The sequence below is a fragment of the Trachinotus anak genome, unplaced genomic scaffold (genome assembly GCF_046630095.1).
Source record: "Trachinotus anak isolate AG129_WGS33_773 ecotype Australia unplaced genomic scaffold, CSIRO_AGI_Tana_v1 ptg000009l, whole genome shotgun sequence".
NCBI lineage: Eukaryota > Metazoa > Chordata > Actinopteri > Carangiformes > Carangidae > Trachinotus > Trachinotus anak.
In genome coordinates this window covers 5,140,753-5,165,943 of record NW_027273860.1, presented here as the reverse complement: position 1 = coordinate 5,165,943, position 25,191 = coordinate 5,140,753, and the positions used below count along the sequence as shown (strand labels likewise).

The window sequence follows — 25,191 nt, the reverse complement described above, 5'->3', positions numbered from 1 at the left end:
GTCAGTGGGATTGACTGAGTGAAGTTTGCCCAGTTTAGCAGCTGATCTCGGCTCTCCTAAAAGGATTAGAGTGGTTGCACCTACAGGGTACACATTGGGCATCCCTTGATGGTTGCTAGCTGTCTGTGACTGTACCTCTGCCAAGCTGCTCTGCACTCACCTGCACTCTCGTCCACATACTCGATTTGTCCTCGCCAATTACGACTGGCAAGCTAAACCAGTGAGCTTTGGATTTAGCTAACCCCCTGCTACTTTTTCTCTCTGTCTCTTTACACTTTCTCCTCTCTAGCCATTTAATCATGACTTGTTGTCCTGTCAACAATCCTCAGCCCTCTCACTGGTGCCACTTGGCAGGTTGATGGCCACTTCAAAGACAGTCCACATACCATTGATAGGACTTGTTAGATTAATCTAACTGCTTTCCTCTGCTATCACTGCCTTTTCCTTGACTGGAGAGTCAGGCAGGTTAAAGGGAGGAAGCTCTTTACTCTGACGTAACACCACTTTTTATGGGAGGATACATTTATAGCTAGGAAGAATAAAAGCCCCGTCTGTTTGATGTTCGGGATAGACATGATGAGTCTTGACTTTTGCAGAAAGCCAAGCATAATATAAAAAACACATTTGTGGTTTGGTTCTGTCGTAGATTTATGACATGCACTGATGTTTTTTTTGTCAATTTTCCTCAAGTAGTAGGAGAAATCCTGCAGGTTTTTGGCATAAAATGGGTGTTATCAGATTCAGAGACAACTACAGACCTAGTTAAGGTCATTGCAATGTTACAAAAAGAGGCAGGGGGTTCATATGTCCAAGTCTCCATTAAGGCTAAGTGTCTTTACTGCTGCTACTCACACGTATCCCTTGACCTTTAATCTTAACCTTGAAACCTAATTTCATTTTACTTGCCAGCGAGACTTCAGAGTGTGTGTGTGTGTGTGTGTGTGTGTGTGTGTGTGTGTGTGTGTGTGTGTGTGTGTGTGTGTGTGTGTGTGTGTGTGTGTGTGTATATACATGTACCACAGCTCTTTCCTGTTGAGCTTTATTATGTGTGGGTGTCATACAAGTCCTCTCTGTCCCCGGTAGAAATCATCCACTGTCCGTCCAACAGATTAGAAACCGATTTAATGCTTAATCAGTTGCTCTAGCTCAGCCCCACCACCATCACTGACACACACACACACACACACACACACACACACACACACACACACACACACTCCTGCCCCTCCTCCCACCCACACGAGCCAAGTGACAGTCAGTGGAGTTTGCTGGTGAAGCCATCTGGCCCTCAATCTGGGCTTGCAGTACCATCAGCAGCCCTTTCTCTCCCTCTCTTAGAGCAACACACAAGATCACACATGTGCCACAGCCCAGCACAAACAATGGCTGCTGAGTCACAGTTTTGGATCAACTGCTCCATGTGATTCATCTGTATTTTTAGAAATTTACAGTTATTTCATAGTTTTGTTAAGAGTAGTTTTAATTGAAATTTTCTGCTAGGAGGTACATTATTTATTTGTACATATTTACACATGTTTATGTATTACATGTGTACTGTTGTATTTTTAATGGCTGTTGCCTTTCAAGGGACAAGAAAATAAAGCGAAACCATTAACAACCATTGAGAGTTCCACTTTGTTGCCTGCGGTGACTGGAAATATTCAGGATGTTTATACAGGAAATTTTGTTTCCTGCACTGTGGTGATAATAATGCTCATAAAAAAACAGTCTTTGGATACAGTTTAGCAGTGCATATAATGAGCTTTAGCTGGTGGTCTCTAAAAGATGCACCACAGTCATGACGACTGCCTGGTGCATGTTTAACACCATTGTCTGCAGGGAGGAGCTTGGCTCAGTCGGTTTCCATATCACCACAGGTCCATGAAGAGAAGTGACAGTGTTCATCTACACCTGCTGCTAATAAGCCCCTCCTCCCACATCAAGTGGGAGGGGCTTGCTAAAGTGTTAATGTTTGGACCTTTTTGCAGGTTTTTTTCCCCCCTAGTCTCAGAGGCTGGAATCCAGATTTACCATGTGTTCACACTAGCATGACAACATGATGCAACACGACAAGTTCTCATTCATTTTAGATGAGTTGAGAGAGACGAGTTGCATCAGACATCAGAGCAACGTCAAGTGGAGAGACGTCAGTAGCTGAGCTGAGATAAACTATGCAAATGTTTTTCATGGTAGCAGTGGCCAAGTAAAGTGCATCTTAACACTTAAATACTGCGCCTATCAGAGAGAACACAATGTTTTGATAACCATCCATTAGCGTCAAGCTGCATCTTTGCAGCACATTCTCAGGAGGAGCCTATGATGCAGTTTTTAAGACTTTGCAGTTATGTTTGGGGTGTTTAGTTGAGTAAGTTAAGTGTCATGTTGAAGGTAAAACACATGAAATTTATGGACACGCTGATGATCAAGAATTTAACTGCGGCCTCTTTGTAGTGTCATTCATGCGTCCTTTGTTTGTTTTACTTAGATGAAAATAACTTTATCTGACTGTCTGTGCTAATGACAAGCGAGGGAAGATGCACTCATGGTGCAACAGTGATGTTTTTTGACACTTTAGCAGTTAAGTGAAGGGTGTGTATGATGAACGCTCATTGTTAAGTGATTCCTCTCAAGGGTTACTCATCAGTCAACTTGGACTCATTTACCCCAGATTAAGAAAATACAGACAGACAGGCACACACACACACACACACACACACACACACACACACACACACACACACACACACACACACACACACACACACACACACTCCCACAGAGCACTGATTCGTCAGCCCTGCGGGTTCGGGGGTCTCAGCCCCCCTGGACAAACATGGGAGGAAAACATTCCAGTGAAGAATGGCTGAGCTGCTTCACGCTGCGAGAGGTGGAGAGCTAAATAGCCTTTTCTTCAGCTCATCTGGCCTAGGTCCTCATTACATAACTGGGTTTTGTTGGACAGACACACACAGTACAGAGTGGAACAGGCTTAAGAAAAGCAGGGACTGTTGTAGCTGTAAAGAGCCTCTGATGTCAGCCATTAAAGGAGATGCCGCCTGGGTAAACAGTCAGCACTGAAAGAATGCTTTGATCCAATTTGATATTAGTGGAAGATGTCTGTCAGTACATTACAGGTGCCCGGCTCTTTGTTAACACACAGACAGACCTCTAACAGCATCAGGTCCAGGTCTATTCTCCACCAAGTGACGTTAGCGCTCAGCTGAAAGGCGACATTCTTCTCTCCTCAGCTAATACAGGACATTACTGTTCGGTCACACCTGCCCCGCCCTGTATAAATCCCATGTCTGTCTGTGTGTCTGCAGCAGGTCACATGAACTCTCTTGAACCCCACCCCGAACAGCAGTCTTGGCTGACGTTAGCAACAGCTACGCGGCGTCCAAACCATTTTTCAACAGAGTCCATAATCTCTCAGTTTATCTGCATTCCCTTATTTCACCCTGAATTCATGGCCTTATCTCACTCATGTCCCTTAGCGTCCAATTTCTTCCCAATTTGCGCCTCTGTTCCCAGCTGCTTACGTCATGGTTTTTATCCTCGTCTTTGTAGACCCAAACCTGTCTCCCCAATGCTCCAGCCCTGCAGCGACTCGAGTGAGAAGCACCAGCTGACACCAGACGGCAGCTCAGACGTGACGTTAAAAAAAATCTCTGATTACAGTCGGGCTGATCCTGAGAATTACTCAGGCCGTAAATCAGACCTGCATCCTCTCCGAGGTGCTGCCAAATGTACTCAGGAGGAGCGCCTTCCCCTGCAGCAGCACGAATGCGCCAGACTGACGTGTCGGGAATTCTCAGGAATCTTCTTTTGTTTTTAACTTGCCACATCATGGCTGGTTGTTTTGGGGACACATTGATTTATCTGCAGAATGAAGATCTTAACCATATTATAACGACCATGGCTGTGCAGAGGTTTGAGAGCCCTTACATCCAAACACCAGCGTGGTGCTTTTCATGAGAAGCAACATGATGTCACTGAGTCATTCCTGGGCGTGCATCTCAACGTCTTTATTGATGAAGCTGCTGCAGCTAAACGCAGAGGTCTGAAGTGCAGCAAAGGAAGCCTGGAAAAGTGGGGTGGGGGTTAGGAGACACACCCATTGGCAGGAAAGTGAGGGATGAAAGGAAATGGATAAAGGAGGATGGGAGGGCAGATCTGCAGTACTGTATGTGCTCCAACTCAGGCCATGTTTACACAGGGGAAAGCGCCATGGTGTTTTCCATGGACCTTCATTCCTCTGTCAGACACTACAGGCATCCACAGTGACTCAGTGCACATTTTCTTGAACTCTTCATCTTTCTTTTTCTGTCTGTTTCTCTCATTTTCTCTCTCGCTGTTCTCCCTCACTCTCTAGCTGGATCATAATAGCAGTGTAATTTACAGCTCTTGGTCAGCCTGGGGCTCTGTGTGTGTGTGTGTGTGTGTGTGTGTGTTGTTTAAAGGGCGTGTCCCACAGCCCTCATCAGTGTTGGCTCCAGTGCAGACTGCCTCTATTCATAACCAATACCAGATCTGTCCCATACCAAATCTGTTACAGTCCACTGAATGCCTTCACAATAACGCAGTGGCATTAGTATTGTACATTAAAATACCTTTTAATATATATGTGGGAATGTTTACTGTTGCATGAAGTTAAATAACAGCTAGAACATCAAAACCCTGGTTTATAGATTAAAAAATCACTGCTATTCACCTTTATTTTCATTATTAAGTAAACAGTTAATTGTGTTGTCTGTAAAATATCAAAAGTGAAGCTAAGATGATGGCTTCAAATTTCCTGTTTTATCCAATTTATGATATAAAAGGGCAAATCCTTCCATTTGAGAAGCTGAGATCAAAGAATATTGTCATTTTTGCTTGATAAATTGCTCAAACATTGATTATTAAAACAATTTTTGTTAAATTTTCTGTTGATTGACTGATCAGCTCATCAGAGAAAAGTCACATTAAAGAGCTAAATGCCTGAAAAGTGTTGAGAAAATCCTGCATGCAGACTCTGCAGAGCTGTGTGTTGACCCTCTATCATGTGGGATGACTCTCAGTGGTGATAATTACAATCAAGAGAGCAGCAGCAGCTGTTTTGGCTGCAGTCTGCAGCAGCATACTGTAGCTGGAACACATGCTTACAGCCGCTGCACGTGAGAGAGGTAAACACGAGATTACCAGACGTGGCTAAAGGGTTCGTATCAGCTTGAATATTTCATATTCCATTGCGCTGTAACGACTATTTTTAGAGATTGGGAGCATCTCTGCAGCCGCTTATGAATTTTAAATGGCAGTTGTGAATATTTCACCAGTGGACCAGAATAGCCAGGCTGGATGCAATAGATGACGTGTTTGGTATTTCCCGGGTGGATGCAGTCATGGGTTATTGTGTACTACTTTGTCCTATCTTTTACATGTCTGTAGGGCACATGATTTTCACGACTGATTAATTAGTAGATTATCTCTTAATTGATTAATCGGTTATCTGAGAAAACATGAAAAATCATCTTGGAAATTCAGTTAGGAGTTCCCGGAGAAAATGTACCATATTTTTATCTGTCCATCACCAAGAGTTATTCAATTTATGATACTATACCAATGGTGGATGAATGGTTTAACTTGAACTTAAACCATTCAAGTTTTAATTATCTTTCCCATACTTATATTTGGGGGATAATCATGCTCTTATTTTTGGAACTACAGTGTACTTTGGTGAGTGTATAGGAAGTATAATGTTACAATGGAGTCAGTTAATTAGCAGAGGGCTACAACTTTTCCTTTTAAATCTATGTTAATTTAAATGTTGGCACCATTGTAAGTATACCGAATTAGCTCTGAGCAGTTCCTTTTTTCAAACTGCCCCTGGATGTACAGACAGGTATCACTGGATTACTTGAACACTGAGGAAAACTTAAAACCTCATGATTCTCAGGCAAGTTCTGAATTGTAAAGACTTTCTGTTTTTTTATGATTTCTAAGGAGACTTATGGAGGTTTATTTGTGTTGGGCTTTAGAGATAATGATATCCTCAGAAAGTGAAAGTCACACTGAATCTAAAAAATATGTTTATCATATTTTCAGGTTTAGATATGACGGACTCAGAGAAGGAGGAGTGCTGTTTTTGCTGCAATCAGGGACTATTTCATCTGTTTCATCCCTATTTGAATGAATCAACATCTTAATGAATGAGAATTCGTTAAGATGAGCACCACAGTGCTGTGTGTGTTCATCTGACTGGGCCCTGCTCTTCCTCCATACGTGTTGTCACCCATTACACCGTAATTATGCATCCGTGAGCCATGTGTCTGGAATGAGTGGACCCTCCACCCTGAGCCTTCCTCTGAGTCTACAGCAGCCCAACCTCAAACCTCAGCCCAGGGAATTCCAGGATCAGCTTACGCTGCTGCTATATGGGCTCTTTATGAAGCACGCGGCTGTGGGCTAACGGCAGTGTCACAGTTTGTTAAAGGAACCTTTCAGACGGCTGGAAAGGCTGAGTGACTCAGTTTACATTCAGGGTGGACAGGTTGGTCTATACGTCCCATTCTCAAGTCGTAGCAGCCTCGCTGCTTGAATCAGGTGTTTGTCCATGTGTCGATTAATGACGTCTGTGTGGAGTTTCCAGACATGGTGGTGCAGGGTGGTGGGTGGGTTCTGCAGAGAACAGTGGTGTCTTATTGGTGAATCCTGCTTCACTGGAGGTTGAACCGATCCCACAGAGCAACAGTGACAGTCAGATTACCCATTCACACCAGACTGCTCTCACAGGTTAATCCCTGCTCATTCACACAACACCTGCTACTGCTACTGTAGTTCAGAGCACCTCAGCCGCTCCTGATAGAAATACAGTTCATTTACCAAATACAGTTGCTAACTTGTATCAAACTTTAAGTTTCCTCAGTGTTTACACCAGAGATACAACATCGCTGACAGTGTGGATGAGGTATTTTATAAATGTTTTTTGGTTTATTTGAGCATTTAATGAAATATTAATGCACCATCTTATAGCCTCTATGATCTTAAGAGTGCTTTCAGTCACTTCTTACAGTCTTACAGTCGGACTGTAGTTCTTACAGTCGGACTGCGACTAATGGCTTTTTTTATTGTCAGCTAAGTTTTTTTTTTTTCTGATTGATTAATTAATAGTTTAGTCTATAAAATATCAGAAATAGTGAAAATGCCCATCAGTATTGTTAGCTGATCAGTTAATTGTCTAATAGTTCCAGCACTGATAATAATCCTGTAATAATTGGGATTAATGGATATTTAATGGAGCAAACAAAATGATTGTGGTGCCCAACTTCTTTTCTGCAGGTTTGGATAAACCTACAATAACAACAGTGTAGCAGGGCTGCAAAACCAGGTCGGATAATAGACGTTGACCCCCTGAGATTGACAGACTGAGGCTTATCTCACATCAGCGTGTCAGTCTGACAGGAGAATAACTGCGTCTTCATTAGCGCTTTCTGATGATCTGAGGCTCTTTGCTCATCTCACCTCTCTGTAACCGTGTGGCTTCTCCCTCAGGGAAACTGTCTGAGCGAGGAGGAGAGATGCAATAATTAAACATCGACAGACAGATTGGTGTTTGTTTTTTTTTTTTTTGTTTTTTTTTTTATTCAAGAGTTGTTTGAGATGGGGTGTCATCAGGAACATATTTGCTGCTTTTCTCGCTGTCTGAGAGCAGCTGCTGAGGAGTGAATGAGCAGGCTACTGAATGCTTGATTGGCAGAGGCATTTGTCTGAAGGTGTCTAGGGACCTCTGGAGACAATTGTCCAGATCAAGCAGCGCTCCTTCACCAGGGAGCTTACTAATATACCAAGCTCATGCAACCCCCCCGCCCCTGCCTGGGCTCAGGGCCTTTGTCTTGCCTGTGTTAGTTTTTTGGGAGAGTGTCCAACCCATTGCCTCTCTCCTTGCTGCAGCCTCAGCTTCGCCTGGAAGGAAATCCCCTGTTTTTTTGTTTTTTTTTCTCCTGGACATTTGAAGCTGTTGTGCTACACAGATGGTCTCCATAGCAAACTGTGAATTTTGATTTGTTGTTTTTGCCAGTGGAATCGAAGTGATGCTCTGGCTCATAAATACACATAATCGTGGGCATGACTCACAGGGAGTTTAACTGGTAGCTTTTGGAGTCCTTGCGTCATGACTTATATTTGATTTGGATGCTTCTTGAAATGAAAAGAAAGCTGGTGCCAACTTCCTCCTCACAACCAAAGCATGCATGACAAAAAGCAGTTATTGTATTGTTAGTGGATTTTTAATAGGATCTTTGACATTTATTGTAATTTGACCCATTCTTTTGTTAGCAAAGGAAACCATTAGTTCTTCCTTGAAGTTTAAAGTTTTACTACGACATCTTGAAAGCAGAATAAACAAATGATGTTGACAGTTATGGCAGATACTGGATCTGAGGCTGATACTGATCAGATATTAGATCAATACATCAAGTGGAAATATTTTTGTTAACATAAAAACCAAGACACATACTAAGTGGGTCTTTGACAGTAATAAAATTATCTTGTCAGCGCTCTGTGGTAGACAAGGTTTGAATTGAGCCACTGTTTCAGTCTCAATACAAACACCAATACTGATTTATCTGTAACATGATCTAGCTCCAGTGGCAACCACTTTACACGTGATAGTATATCCAGTATATCCGCTCCCAGCATCGACAGCACACAAAACCAAAGCTTGATTGATTCAGTAGTTCAGTTTTTTTTCCTTTATTTTGTTTTTTGAGTTTATAAAATGTGTAAAAATGTGAAAAGTTCATCACTAGAACCAAAGATGGCGTCTTTAGAGTCTTTAGAGTCTTTAGAGTCTTTATTTGTCCCAAAAATCCTCCAAAACCTAAAGCTGATTCATTCACAGGGATGATAAACAGAGAAAATCAGTAAATTTTCATATTTGAAATTTTAATCGTTTATCTAAATTGTCAGCTAATGTTCTGTCAAACAGCTAACTGATTAACCTACTAATCACTGCATGAAAACAAAGCCTGTGAGATCTTATCAGGATATGATTTGTGGAAACTGCTACAGTTTCATCTTCTCTTTAAACCAACCAAAAGTTAAAGCCTCTGTTTCAGATTTTATATGTACTTTAAACAGGTGCTTTAAACAAACTGTTTATATTATCCCCAACTGCAAACAGCTTCTCCCACTTTCTTTGTCTTCTTGCACTTTCTTTCTTCCTTCCAGGAAAGAAAGCCTTTGTATGTGGACACCCTCCCTCCCTCCTCCCAGCGTATTGGCAGATGAAAGTGCAGTATTATTGTATTACGGGCCCTCATATACAGTATCTGACGCCACCATTGCCTCCTACACTCAGATTATCTGCCTGAAACAAGATCTGCCCGCTCCAGTATCTGCCTGATCAGCTCTGCTCCCTCTACAGGGTAGTCGATTGTGGGGTTCATACCCCTCACTACCCCCTGAGGGCTGTATGAAGAAGGGCTTTATGGGTGTGCAGTGGTGTGGGCACGTAGTCTGAGCAGTCTGTTCCCTGGCCCTCATTAGCCAGTCCTTTGTTACAGTAAGCCATACCTCGCGGAGCCCAGATGCAGCATGTCCAGATTAGATCTTACACCCGCCAGGAGTCCTGAAAAGCCACCCCCGAATCGAGCCTAATCCTCCTGCAAGACTTTCTCTTTTCTTCTGGCTCTCTGTACCACACACAGTCTCTCACACACACACACACACACACACACACTCACAGTCGCAGATACATAAAGTTGGTCACACACAAGGACCAATTGAAGACTTCAAAATTACTCATTGTAGTTTTCAGAGCGCTGTTGGTGCCTTGTGTCTTTAATCCCCATCCAGAGATCCTGTCAGCTGCTTACCGACGACCGGCCTTTTTTTCCCTTTTGTTACACAAATCAGAGCTGCAGATAATCATCTAATAAATCCTCGACTCCAAGATTTGAGTGGATTAAAATGAAACGGCATCATGAAACAGCCTGGTTTCCATTGTGTTGTGTTCTCTGTAAATGTAAACATCTGAAACAGGTTTCACAACTCCGGGAACACAATTTTGGCTGCAAGATTTTTGGATTTTGAGGATGTTTCTGTGACGAGTGTTGGCGCACTAAGTTGCTTAAATGTAAAAGACAGAAGAGCAACTTGTCCTCTCACCAGTTTAGCTTCTTTCCAAATCCACAAACTGGACTTGTGTCTTCTGGTGTTTCAGCACACCATTAATGTGATTTCATCTTAAAGACTGATGAGTGGTCTTAAAAAACCCCCACACCAACCCATTAAAAAAGCTTGTCAAGTTCTCCATGCTTGGCTTTATTTCACCACAGCCGCAGTCTGGATGTTGTCGTTGGCCCTATGTGTGATGTTGTGTGAAGCCACAAGACCATTTGCAGAATTATCAGCAGGGGGACTCCAAGACCAAACTGCACTGTGCTGGGCCTGGTGGCGAGTGGTGACGGTGCAACAACAAGGGGGAGGTGACAAAGACAACACATACATCGGCCCACCCTCCACCCTCCGCCTTCCACACCCGTTGGTAGAATTTCACAGGCGTCTGTGGCCACGCTTAAGTTGATTTTATCAACTGGACCACACTGGTATTATTTGTTATTGCTGCTTTTCTTGGAAAGACAGCAATGTTCACAATTTGCACCTCTGTGTAATCTCATAAAGTTCTTCAAAGCATTTTCCTGGCTGGTGTTAAAGAGCTGAGGCCAGTTTATTGTGTGTGTGAACATGGACATCATCCCATTAACCTGCTGCTGCTTTTATCTGTGGTATAGACAAGTCAGTTTGAAACATTTGGGTTTTGTCAGCTTGGAAAACCAAAATAAACAATTTAAGGGTGGGGGAACTTGTGAAGGGTCATTTTTCATATTCTCTGACTCATTTTAACAATGAATCAGTTAATCTAAAAACAATCAGATTAATCATTAAAAATTGAAAATAGGACCTATTTACACTTTGAGGAAAATCCACATGTAGTTTAAAGGTCACATATTGTATAAAGTGAGACTTCCATGTCGTTTCTGATTATAAAGCAGGTCTAGGTTCTATATTAATACTGTGAAAGTATCAAAGCCTCAGTCTGCAGAGAAATGCACACAGCCTGTATTCAGAGACTGAGCCTTAAAACCAGCCATCAGGACTTCTGTCGCTTTGTGATGTCACAACACAGCAGTCACCGATCTCAACTAAGCCCCAGCTCAGCCCACCTGGACCCACCATCCAACCTTGGTGGATTTGGATGCTCTGAGTGTCAACCTGATCTCAGAAAACAGTGAGCCAATCAGAGGAGAAGCTCAGAGCCCAGAGGGAGGCGATGTAAAAATGCACTGAGTTGGTTTCTGGGGCCTTTTAATATCCTTAATATACATTTACCAACTATCCTGATACAATACAAACTAAACAAAAACACATGGCTAAGTCAGTTATGTGACCTACGACCAATGCAGAAGTTTTATCATCCTTACAGGCTTTTATCCCACTCAATCACACGTATCATTCAATTTTCTATTTAATTGTGGATCAGATAAACACTTCTGTATCACCATGTGTTTAAACCACTCGAAGCTGCTCCAGTGACAGTTAATTTCAGTGCAACTTCAGCTGCTATTACCACAGGGACAGACCCTGTAAGTGGCTGTTTAGCCTGCACAGTAGTTACAGTTTGAAAGAGCAAAGATGATACATGTGTCTGGAGAGATCGGAGCATTTAAACCTTTTAAACATCTGAACAGTCAGATTTTGCCAGTCAGAACTTACTTGCTGAAGATGACCTGCATTATCCTGAAAACTACATCAGTTCAGACGTTAAAGCATGACCCAGTTTCCCACTAGTAAAACAACCTGAGCACAGCTGAACCCAGAACACACACTCACAAATCCTCCCTTTCAAATTATTTGCACATCGAGCTGTAGTGAGCATGTCCATCTGCAAGTCTGCAGGATAATTGTCGACCCCGGTGTTCGTTCACATCAAAGGAAGTCAGAGGAAGTGAGATGGATCGCCAGTTTCAAGCCTTCAAATCGCCTCAACAGTATTTGCTGGTTCTTCACGACACACTGATCTATACATAAACACACACACACACACACAGACACAAACCTTGGAATCACAAGAGTGGCCCACAGTCCGGTGGCCGACATTGTTGTGGTCTGGTTTGTTGCCCCGGCAACAGCATAATATTTCTGGGCGGCATGTCTAGTTTTTGTGTCTGCATGGCATCAAATCCACTTCTTAGCCAAGAGGAATTCCATTCAAGGATCTTTTTTTTTCTTATCATGTGTTTTAGATTTACAGGAATTCAGAGACATATATGATGTGGTTTGAAACCCTGTAGCAGTCTGAAATGCATTAGTGGAGGTAAGAAGTATTGTACCTCTAATGGTAATGTAGGCTTGTAATGGTTTGTAAAAATGGAAACAACACATACTCCAATTCACTCATAAATGCGGCAGACTGTATGGTTTTCATATATGGCTATTCCTGTGAGCGTTAATCCTTGTTTTGGCTTCCACAAGTCAAGTGTCTCAGCTGGCGGTTGGTGTTTGGCGGCTTCTATTTCTGCCGTCTTTTCCGTACAGAATACCACATGCTATATTGAGCCGACTGAATGTGGTAACAAGATGCTCATAACCAAACGCTGAGAGGGAACATTCCACCCCTGGGTTCCTGATGTTGTTTTCATGGTCGCTGCCGTCGCGGATGGCAAATATTCCTCAGAATCAAAATAGACTGGTATTTACATTTTCGCCGTTTAGCAGAAAGCCGCGTTACAAACCACACCGGCTGCTGATGGATGAACATTAGCTGTTGTTGGAGGTGAACCAGTAAACTTTAATGATTATGGGACAATCTGTCTGACTAATAACTCGCCCTGGAGGAATAAGGAGGTGCTGAAATGCAAAATGGACTAATGCCGGATATGCAGGGATGTACTCAACATTTAATAACAGTCCATCCAACAGCGCAGAGTCCTGATGTTGCTATTGGAGCAGCACAAATGCTCCAGAGAGCCCTGAGATGAAAATGTGATTAAATATTAAATTGATGTTTTGGCCCTGCTCTCTATCAGAGAGATTTACTAAAAGGTATCGGGGCTGAGTCCCAAACATCTCACTGCTCCTGAAATAAAGGCACTTGCCAAGCCTCTGTAGCGTTTGTTTACCTCGAGGGATCGAGGAGGTTTTCCCTTGTGTACATGGCTAAGTTCTTATGTAATACTACAGGTAAACGTGTGAAGGGAGGATAAGTGGTGGTAAGGTTTAGATTGGCATTTTTCAGCTGTAATTCAGAGCAAATTGTTGTGAGTGAAGAGGTAGGGCATCACCATCACACTCAGTGTGATTTGAACTAATTTTGCAAACACTGACGATTCCTGTTGTTGCGTCTGCTCACAGTCGGCAGAGTTGGAGACATCAGAGCTCGTTTGTAACAGAACTTTGTTGTTGGTGTTGAAGTTGGAAAATCCACCGTGACAGATTGACAGTTTACTTTAAGTCTGTGTGACCTGTCTATATGGAAACTGGAAACAGTGTTGGTCATTTTCATTGATCCTCCTCCATTAATTGATCCTTAAAATGATTCCTTTCTAAAGCGATTTCCATTTAAACAATCGGGGACACAATCCATAGTCTCAGTCAGATGAAATGGGTATTTTCCAAACCTATTTTCATCTTTTCTGTATAAAATTTTGTCTTTTTGTCCTTAGACACTGTTTCTTTGTTGAAATGTGGCAGATGGATAGTAAGAGGCATTTTGAGAATGAAAGCAATCTATCTGTAGAAGGTAGCTGCCTGCGTTGTCTAACTCAGACTCATGAAGCCTCATATTAGCTTCAGCTGGAATAAATTTTTACACAGTATGTGGAGAGGAATCTGTTTGCTGCCAGTGTGGAGAGGAGGAGCAAACAGAGCGACCATCATTGCTTCCGATAAAATAAGATGTAACATATATATGCACAAATAAATAATATATCTTTAAATATGAAGGGATGGATACCTTGGCATAAATGGTATAGCAACATCTCAACTGGTTCTCATATCTCTCCAAAAAAAATAGTCCCTGAAATAATCAAACACTTTAATAACTTTATTCCAACATCTGTCTTTTTATTCAGCGTGTCTTTGATACACTGGACACTACTTAATTAAGATAGATCGTAAACTAAATACTGTAAAAACCTAACAAGAGACAGGGGCTGCAAATCAGCTTTAGCTAGATGCCCTTCTGTGTATACACCGCATCTGTTGCTTTGCTTATCCTTATACAATTTTTATCTGTATGGTTGTTGTAGATAAATAAATAAACACAAAATACACAGGAGTCGCAGCGTGTTTATGACCACCATGTGTGCCACACAGGCATCAGCTCTTTGTGGCCGCCAGATGAGCTGCAGGCGTGTGAAGGTGGGCGGGTTGGCTGCTGCATTTTTGTGCCTTCTAGATTTCACAGAGCCCGTATGCCTCCTTATCTGCATTAGCCCCACTTGACTTCCTCCACTAGCTGTGAAAACAATCCCAGTTATTCCCGTCTCCTGCCAGATCCCGACTTCATGGTGTCTGTTTCCGACTCCAGAAACTTTCTGAATGTTCTTTTTACTCAGCCCACCTCTGACTTGTTGTTGTGCGTCTTGTCTTCTCCTTTCATTTGTTTGTATGATTTATTGATGAGCCTCGACATGTGAGTCTGCTAGTGCACACGTGTGTTGGCCAACGCGCAGCAGCTAAAACTTTTAAAGGCTGGCAGTGGAAGAGGTGAGTTAGAGAGAGAGAGAGAGAGAGAGAGAGAGAGATGAAGGAGGCAGGAAAGGAAGAAAATTCACTTCAGGCTGCCTGGTGTGTGTGTGTGTGAATGTGTGTGTGCATACTTCAGAGAGAGTTTTGTGTGGTGAGTGGGTGAGTGCGTCAGCCAGTCGGCCTGGGCTCTCTGCATTGCACTCAGCCGAGAGCGGAGCGCAGCGGCTGAGTGGAAACATCATGTGTCTGCGGGATGTCGTGAGGACCAGCCCTGTTTCTCCGAGCTGAGACCAGAACAGTCAGAGACGGGCTGAGGAAGAGAGAGGGAGCAAAATGAACGCGACCAGAAACTTGGAGTAGATTACCCAGAGGAAAAGAGGAAGTAAAGCATTTTTGAGGAGAGTTTTCATCCATTCTTCCATCCGGTCCCACCATCCTCAGACTTGGCTATGCCATGCTGGCCCAGAGGAACGGGCTCCCTCCAGGCTGTAAGCCGGTTCCTCTGAAGGATCACCCTGACCTGCGGGATGTGGATGTGAACACCGAAGGGTGCTGCTCCCTCTCTCCCTCCCCGTCATCTGGAGGTTGTCCCTGGGCTCGGCTGGCCGGGGTGGACGGCTGCCTGTCAGAGCCGTACTGCCTGTGGTTCCAGCTTTTGGCTAGAGCCTACTGGGGCGAAGTGGAACTGGGTCTCACCAGTCCCAACCGCAGTGTGTCTTGGGCTCGGCTACGAGAAGCTTCTAAGAAGAACTGTGTCCGATCTCGGGTAAGGACAGTTGTGTTGTGAGAGATGGAGAGAGCATCCTTGTGATTTGACATTTTGAGAATTGTTAGAGTTTTGAGGCATTTAGGAGGAACCATACTCTTACTCATACTTGAAATATGTGTTTAAGGTCTGTCGGTGTCTGGCAGAGACATATAGGTTTACATAGGAAGCTTTGAGAGGGGAGGAGAGGTGAGGGGCGGCTGCACTTTGTTGCCATCTGAGGAATTTTGTGTGCGTCATCCTGCTCTACAGCAGCAGGGTAGTCCCGTTTCACTGACCAGTATCTTTTGTAATGTGAGTGTGTGTATGTGTTTGGGTTTTAGGTTTCGTTTATTGTTATGGGTCCCTATGGCGGACTCGGAGTGACACTTTGCCGTTTGCTGTCAGAGGAAGATATTGTTTTTTTCCAGCTGTGCGCAAGCAGGAGCCTCATTTTCAGACTTTCTCCTGAAATATAAATATCCCAGCAGCCATTACTTTTTTGTAGTATGAACCGAGGCTTAATGGAATGAAGTCATTGTTCAGTGAAGAACTAAAGTGCAGAATTAAAGGCATATTTTCCTATGTTATAGTGAATAAAGATGACTAATGTGGTTAGAAAGGGGGAGATGTTTGGAAAGAAAAAGTGAGGGGGAGTGAAAGAGGTAGATCCATGAGGTCAGACGACCCAGCAGTGACTCACAGATTTAAAAAAAAAAAAAAAAATGTGCAAAGAGAAGCTGAGTCCACCAGTAATGCCATTCAAATTCACTCATATACATAAAGAAACAGGAGCAGGCATGCAAATGCTCCATCCTGCAGGCCAAGGCACCATATGGCAGCACACACATCAAACCCTGAGTGGTGCCTGTTTTGATGAACAGATTGCATGCATAATTGAATAGTATTTATCAGGTAATTGTGTGAGCTTGTTTGGATCAGATTTACAGTATTGTACCTTTTGAATGTGATTTCACTGAGGCATTGTGGGAACCTGCAGCAGCACTATGCAGCTGCAGCTTCCCTTCACACTGTGCTGTGCTGCTGCCTCTCTTGCTGTATAATTCAACATGTTATGGAGAGAGAGGGAGAGATGGAAAATGTGTGTGTGTGTGTGTGTGTGTGTGTGTATACACCTCAGCCATGGGGCATTTGAGCTATTGCATAATACAACATACATTTTTCAGCACAGAATCAAAACAAACAGCTGAGTTGGACTGTGTCAGCTCCTTTCCCTCCTCTCCCCTTGTCTCCTCTTTCCTCTCTCAGTTACATTATGGACTGTGGCTCACTTCCAGCCCCACACTACTGGGTATTGGTGGTGATTTCACCAGTCATACCATTAAGCCCACACCCATCCCTCTCTCTGGAGGCCTCTACATCTGCTGCTCCCAGACAGGCAGAGGAGAGGTGTGGAAGGAGTGAGCCAGAGGGGCGGTGGGGAGAATGTCTTTGTTTTGGATCCATACCGAAGATGTATTTTGGTAGAAGAGCAGCTTGCGGAGAGATCTGGGCTGAGGCTGAAACTCTTGGCAGGTTCTCGTAGCCCAGAGTCGCTGTGGTAGTGTTAGCAATAACCGCTAATGCAGGCCCTGCGGCAGTGGTTCAGCTCCATCGTTACTTTGATGATGGATGTGACAGAAGTCTCACTGCTCAGACACCTGAGATCAGAGACGGTGTGATACAGAGACGTTGTGATGGAGAGTTACAGAATATGTCCTGTTGTATGTTCAGGGTCATGATAAATCTGGGGTTTAAAAGCTTTGGAAAGGCTGGAGAAGAAAAACCTACCTAAACCAATCCATTTTATTCTCCTCCAATCCTAATCCTAATACCCAGACTCAGGGTAGTGGCCAATATTGATTACACATCTGATACCAGTGCTGTGATGCCAGTGATGTGATTGAGATATGTGTACAGCATTAACTACATATGGAGATGCTCATAGACCATTGTGTATACAGGCTTATACAAACTGCATTTATATTGTTTGGAAGATTTATAAAACTGCATCATTACAAGGCATAAGCCTCACAATGACACACTAACGTGTTTGTCTAGTACATGTATAACACACCATTACTGCTGTTATGATACAGACGCTACAAACAGGTTGAGCTGCTGCGATCCATTTATCCATTCGTTTTCTTCTACTTGTCCAAGTGCAGGTTGCGTTTGATTATTGATTAATGATATTTTTAGGAATTATTGCTGTATAGAGCTGGGAAATGGTTTATAAGTTGAACTTGGTGAACCCTGCAGAAAAAAACAATAATCACATTATGTTATCGACTCTTTCATCATACCTCAACCTCCCTGTTAGATCTCAGGCATGACCACCTGTGCTGTGTGTATTATAGTTTCCGTAACCTCATCTTAAGGAATGGAGGGTCATGAACGCAGCCTGTCGTGACTCACTGTATTTTCAGCTTTGCTCCAGTTGCTGTAAACAGCTTTTTTTTCATCTTTTTGTTACAGAACATTTAAAATCAGAGTTTTGCGGCTCATGTGGCGCATGTGCTGTGTTATGTAGACATAAATTAAACGTTGCTCAAGCTGAGAGCCCCCAGCATTTAAGGGTTGTTTTTATACTGTGTTAGTCACAGTAGGAATGTAGGAATTTAGAAGATAAGTCTGTCATCATGCAAACATGCCAAATAGCTCTGAATGTGCATTAACTGAAGCCATATGTATGGTGGTGTGGCACTGAGGGCAGCACAAATGTGGCTTAAATGACAGTCTTGATTATTTTGACAGATCACTGATTTTAACCAAAATTCAGCAGCTAAATGTTGAACTGTATTTTTGGCCTCTGGCACTAACAGTTGAACATCTACCAGGTGTGCTTTGTGATATGATTTTTTTCCCCCTGCATTTGCAGACAAGCTTCATAAACACATACAAAAACAAAGTGCTGGTGTTTGAGACGATTTTACAGCAGCAAGAGTCAGAGAATATTCTGAGCTCTGTGACACAAAATGTATGTGGACTAAAATCACAGAGTGGAATAATCCTATGATGTTGGGGATTGACATCATTTTTTTTAAATTTAGAGGCTGGAACCGTCACATTTGTGTCAGTTCTGCTTGAAATGTGTAACAATCTGTCATCGTGTTTGTGATGATAGACAGCAAAAAACAGCCTTTTGTTACACGTTGTGGTCGACAGCAGATGTCTTATCAGTTATTTATGCAGAATTACTCGACACAGAAACACCCTGTAACTAATCTTTTAACAATGGACCCTTTTGTGCCCCTCTTGTTTCCCGAAGCACAAACCTTGACCACAAACTGACACCTTGTTATTCAGCAGAAACAACCGACCATCCTCTGATCGCTGTGAAGAATCTCCAACAGGGGATTTCTTGTATTTTTAAATCAAGATGATGAATAAGATCTATGCTCAGCCACAGGCTGTTTCATCTGTGACAACACACTTTGCTTTGTTAAAGCAAAACCACTTTTCTTTACACAGTTACCAGGGGTGAAGTCAATGGACGGATTGTTCTTTCATGTGGCTGTGAGTTTGTTCTCGACGGTGAACACGTGGAACCGGCAGTTTTATTATCAGTGTGTCACTGTTTTTACAGCCACATTTGATTTCAGTGGATCATCTACAGCAGTGGTCTCCAACCTGGGGGTCGAGACCCCCCCACCTAAGGGATTCCAAGATAAATTTTTAGGGGAGGTGATGATGATTTAAGGAGAAAGAAAAATAAAAATGTTCCTCTTACGCAAGAAAGGCAATAATCTGTGATGACCCATTGGTTTGTGAGCTGCCGTTTTGAAGCCTCGAGTTTGTAATTTGGCCGTCGCCATCTTGGTTTTTTTGAAGCCAGAAGAAAACATATTTAGACGAGAAGGTGGAGCTGAGTAGGAGTGAGGGGTGGATCTGACCTGCTCTGTGCGCTATTCTGCTTGTCAGACAGGTTGTGGTGTGTGCTACAGTCTGTCAATCACATGGTAGCCCCGCCCTAATGCATACCTGGCTTTATCGTTTATTTTCCTCTAAATTGGACCATAATTTAAAGAAACATAAAACATAGTTATTGAGGCCATAAACCCATTAGGTAAATGTTTCCTGAGGTATTAAATCAAGTCAGAAGTACAGACATTTTCCCATAAACTTCAATGCAATCAGACTTCTTTTTGCAACCAGTGGAGTCGCCCCCTGATGGTCATTAGATAGAATGCAGGTTTAAGGCACTTCAGCATTGGTTTCACTTTTCAGACCCGGAGTTTATAGCCATTTTTATATACAGTCTATTTCCCAGTTCTGAAGATTAACACTGATGTTCCTGTTTGTTTTTCATCCTTTCAGGCCAAGCAGAAGGATGGGCGCGATCAGAGCGAGGCGTCGGCCACCGCTTCTCCTGGGGCAGAGGAGGAACCTTTCTCCTGGCCGGGGCCGAAGACGCTTCACCTTCGCCGAACCTCCCAGGGCTTCGGCTTCACCCTGCGGCACTTCATCGTCTACCCACCAGAATCTGCCGTCCACAACTCTCTGAAGGTGACAAAACCTCTGGTGACACCTCATAACACGTGATGCAATTTAGAGTCAGTCATTTTTGTAATAAGCAAAAAATTCTGACAGTCGGGGTAAAAAAAATACACTCGTGTTTTCAGAGTAAATAAACTTTTGTTGAATTAAGTGATGTAAGCTGGAGGTCAGCAGCAGGATCTGACTTCATTCGAGACAATGTCACACAAGTCTGTGCAAAAAGGGACATTACATTAGAAACAGATGAACTGATCTCAGATCACTGGCAGGTTTTTCACTTGTTTTAGGAAATGAAATTTGATTTTGATGTGTGGTTTCAAATAGCTGTGATTTATTTTGAACTGAAAGGAATTACCGGATAACTGATCCATGCCTCTGTAACACTGCAACTGCATTTCAATGGAAAAAAATCTAATTTAAGCACTTATTTAAACTGTTAAACAACCTGGGTAGAGATTTTTTGATTTTAACTTGTGCTGAACTGAGAAATCTCTCCAAAAATGTGTCACTTTGGTTATTTATTCTTTCGTTGCTGCTTCTTGTCCTCTCTTCTAACTCTGGCCTCGCTGTCAAGGGCCTGAAAATTATAACTACTGGTCCAGATTGTAATCATGAAACAGGACTTCATTTAGCTTTTTAGTGTCTGTGGTGATTAGAAAACTGCAGATTTGTGTGACACAAGGGGAAAACATAGTCGAAACTATGACTTTCAGCTGCTGTTTGAACAAACACCAGTGTGTTTAGTGCTGCTGGGGCAGCAGAGTCTCATTTCCATACTAGTTTGTAATATATGCTAATTTTCATAGTGAACTGCTTTGAAGTTAATATACCCGAGGTCAATTCATGTGCTGTTTTTTTTGTCTTTTGTTTTCTGAAGCTGTTTCACCATCATCCACCACTTGTTGTAATTTTCTCAAGCTGTGAGCAGCTCCTCAGTTCTGTGCAGAGGATTTTGGAGACACACTCAGAAATGGAATCAGTGGAATCAGTTGCTTTGGTTAATTTTTTCCAGAGCTCAACAGAACATTAGTCTGCAGCTGTTTTCATTGTAAATCATTTCAGTAATTTTTCAAACAGAAATGCCAAAAATTCACTGGTTGTTGCTTCTCAAGTATGAAGGTTTCCTGTTTGTTTTTGTTTTATGTGAAAAAGAAGGTGAAGATTTTTGGCTTTTGAACTGTTCACAGAAAATTGGTAAATTGACCATTGCAGTTTTACATTTTATAGACCAACAATTAGAAGGTCAAAATTAGATAATCTTAGGCAACAAATAAGCAGTGAACGTTTTGACACACACTTGTGCTTATGGAATAAAGTCTGTCAAGCTTTCTGCTTATTTACTTCCTGCAAACACCATGCTACAGCTTTGTATGAGTTAGTTACACAGTGAATGAAAATAATCCTCATTGCAGCCCTAATTTTAAATGTAGACACTGTGCATACTGAAAACCTGTTTGAATTAGCATGTAGCATGCTATTAAGATGTTATTTGCTGTTTAAAGTTATTATTTTGGCCATTTTAGGCCTTCAGTAGGTGACAGGATAGTGGAGAGTGACGAGGGTTGACATGCAGCAAAGAGTCTGGCCAGCAGGGAGTCAAACTGGGGACTCTCCTGCCCAGAGCAGTTTCACCCATGTGGTATGCACCCTAACCACTCGGCTATCGGGTGGCCACCACCTGAGGTTATTTAAATGGTAACTGTAGTTAAACATCCATTTTCAGATTGCCATGCTGTTGTGTCAGCCCTTCACTGACACCAGTCTAAATAAAGTACAGTGATTTAGTTAAAGTGTAATGTTAATATGAAGATGTAGTATTAGTCAGACAGCAGTTTTTTTCCCAGAACCTTTCTCTGACTTGTATCATCCCACCTGGGACCTGTGCCAGCGCTCCTCTGGATAACATCAGAGCCAATCTGCCCTTTGGTTTTAATCCTGACGTGGCAGCACTTCCGGCTCCTAATGGGCACAGGCTAACGCAGACTGAAGGGCTTTGGGTAAATACGACAGGGCTTCTCTAATGGGAAAACGCGCTGGCGTTTCGAGTCAGCTTCCTCAAAGCTTATCGCGGCCTCCCTCGTATTAGTTTTTGTAAGTGATAATTCAGGATAAGTTGGGTTTACTTTTCTCTGAAGTGTATTTTGACAACCTCCTGTGTTTGCACAGAAGGATATCCTACAAAGTTAGCATAGTACGTTGAGTTTATAGCTCTTGGCTTTGGTTGTGCATGTTGAAGGAGAAACTATGGCACAACAGTTTGGATTTTCAGACATTTGTGTAACCAAAGGAGATAGGCAGTTTCTCCCAGAGGCCTTCTTGGGTATCACAGAGTTGCTCTGGCCGCTTTTAAGTCCAGTCTGTGCTTCTGTTATCTCACAAAAACTTGTGGATTTGCATTGACCTGACATAAGATACATTCAAAATAAAATGAAGGCAGTAAATGTATCTTAAAGATCTGGCAAGATGCAGAGTTTAGCATAAGCAAAAGCAGTTGGCACCGTTCGTTTTGTTCATTCAGTGTCGTTGATATGTGTAATTTCACAACTAAAACAAGCTGCTTCTCAGCAAATGTTGTCCAACTCTCAGCCAGCTGTCTTTTAGTCTTCTTATCATAAGATGGGATTCTGGGAAATGTTCAAACTGAAACCTTTAAATTTCAATCCATCAGGCCACACTCACTATAAACTCCAACCAGTTCTCCCATTACGTAACCTCAACCAACAGGGGGAGGATGAAAAAAAAAAAATCCTCATCCATGTACACTCATCGCATTTCATTGTAATTACTTTTAGGGTCTTGGATCGGAGCTCTTGACTAATCACAGTTTGAGGATATTGGGGTTAGCCTGAAGAGGGTCTGGCCGTCTTAAGGAAAGCCTCGGGAGAGCAGGGAGTCTTAAAGGATCCATGGAGAACATATGTGTCACTGAGGGGAGGTGGATTAAAGCAAGAGTGTGTGGATTTTAACTTGGGCTCTGGGGGAAATTAAGCTTTTATGTGTTGAGGAAATGATGAAAAAAACACACAAACATGACTATGAAGTGGCTTTTTCTACATAGTGACTCTGGACCGTCATGAGTCTTGTCCCCATGAGTCCTTTGCCACGACTTCTCCAATTATGCAGCTGTGTTTAATGATAATGAACAATCTTCTCTTACCCTTCATTCAGAGCTGACAGAGTCTCCTCTAGGGCTGCAACTAATTATTCTGATTACCAGCTAATCTGTTAATTATTGTTTTAATAAATTGATTAATTGTTTAGGCCTTTAAAACACCATTAGGAATATAAGCAATAAACCAATGTTTCTATTTCATCCTTTTCATTTCATCTCATAGTGTAGTGGATATGGTCCTTCCTCCTTTAATGGCTATGGATGTTTTATTCTTTTAATTGATAGTGAGGATATTAATAATAATGATAATAATAGCTTATTATTCTATTTATCACATCACAATCACTAAATATCATGTATCATGTCATGCTGTTGATGATGGCTTATTATTTTTACTACTCTGTTTAATGGCTAAATGTGGGTGAAAGCTCCTGTAGTTTATACTCTTTTCCTAATACTTGTGCCTTTTTCCATGGGTGGTTTGTTTTGTTATCACCAGCAAATATTTTGGCATTTTTTCTTAATGAGTGACTCAAATCAACCAATCCATTATGAGACTCACTGGTCGTTGGTTTTTCTGTTGATCTACTAATTGTTTCATTGACTAATTGTTTCCGCACTGCTTGGTTAGTGGTTGTTAAGTGGTGGGTGGGTTTTGGACACTGGGATAGCTAGATGAGTGACTATTCGTGAGTACGATGGCCTGTGGAAAAATGATCTGTATTTGTATTTACATTATAATGTCGTACAGTCATTAAACAAGTGTTTACATGGTATATTCAAGTTGGCTTTAATGAAACTCAAAGAAACAACGTGTGTCTTTTTTTTTTTTTCTAGGATGAAGATAACGGCAGCCGAGGTGAGTGTGTAAACCTCTACTCTTTCACTTTGAAAAGCTGCATGCATTTGAGATGTGCACTGTGAGCTGGGGCCTCAGCTGCTGCAATGACAACAGCACAGACACCATTTAGTCTCAGCTATTCTTCAGTATCTGTGCAGAATAGAGATTGAATTAGGATTGACAGTCCATTACTCTAATGTATTCTCACTCCTAGACTGAGATAGATGCATTATGATGAGTCTTTGTGTCTTCATCTAAACATCTCATCGTCAGCATTAAGGATTCAGTCCCATTGATAGCTTTATAACAGCTCTGTTTTCGTCCTAAAGCCAGTGGAAACAACATGTTGCAGGTGAAGCCGTCTGTCAGGCAGACGGGTGGTGTCGTGCTGCACTTTGGTGTGTGAATCTTTAGTCCTCACTCTTCACAGTGGCAGTCAGAGCTGTGCTGTGAGCTTGGCAAGGCCTCGGCATTCCTCAGAGCATCCGGCTCGTCAGTCCAGTCCTTCAGTATTCTGCTCACGTCTGCGGCACAGCGTGAATGCAGGAGGATCGCTCTGCTTCATTAGAAGCCTTTTTAAACTGCCCTCTAACACATCTCGTGTCAGTATAGCAGATAGAAACCCAACACATGTAGATTGGCACTTGATTACATATACAGTACACTATAAATAATCTGTTGCATTTTTGATCTAAATATACACTTAATGTATTTTCAAGTGATCTAACTCAAAAGGGATGTTTTTGTCTAATCCAATCCAGTGTTTAGTAGATTTGTCTTTGTGGAAACATGGTTCATTTCTGGCAAAAGCACCATTTTTCTTTTTGTCTGAAATAAATGGGAAAAAGGGAGAGGACCCCCCCATTAGCTGTTTGTGTAGCTTGTGAGGCATCCAGACCCCCACCAGGTGTGATTCAGCGAGTTGTTATGTCATGAGGGGACAGTGAAAGTGAAGAATTCGGGGATAACGGAAAGTGAGCGGAGACCTTTTGTGATAAATGTGACTGAACAGGAAATTGAGAGATTCCTTGAAGTGTCACTCATCATTCCTCTTGGCCCTCTGGTGTCACATTCCTCACACTAACCCCCCTCCCTCCCCACCCATTTTAACCCCTCCACGTCCACCCTCTTCATTCAACACAGGCCTCAAAACATTAAACAACACACACACGGGGCCCTGCTGTGGCAGGAGGAAACCCTTCAGGGAATAAGTGCGGCTACGCATTGTTGCTTTTTATGAACTTGGATTCCTGTGTGTGACTT

The 25,191-nt window shown here is 42.5% G+C and overlaps 1 protein-coding gene across 7 annotated transcripts in view; it reads left to right on the top strand.

Moving 5' to 3' along the window:
* arhgap21a (Rho GTPase activating protein 21a) overlaps nt 1-25,191 on the top strand; it is an 80,574-nt gene that overhangs the window by 20,108 nt on the left and 35,275 nt on the right. For 4 of the 7 annotated variants that reach the window (XM_071484696.1, XM_071484695.1, XM_071484694.1 and 1 more), the window contains 2 exons: nt 19,796-19,984; nt 23,925-23,946. In XM_071484696.1, the coding sequence (XP_071340797.1) occupies nt 19,796-19,984; nt 23,925-23,946 (211 nt within the window). Of the gene's footprint in view, nt 1-14,498; nt 15,497-19,795; nt 19,985-23,924; nt 23,947-25,191 lie in introns of those variants that run through there. The other 3 variants (XM_071484692.1, XM_071484689.1, XM_071484691.1) reach the window with 3 other exon arrangements.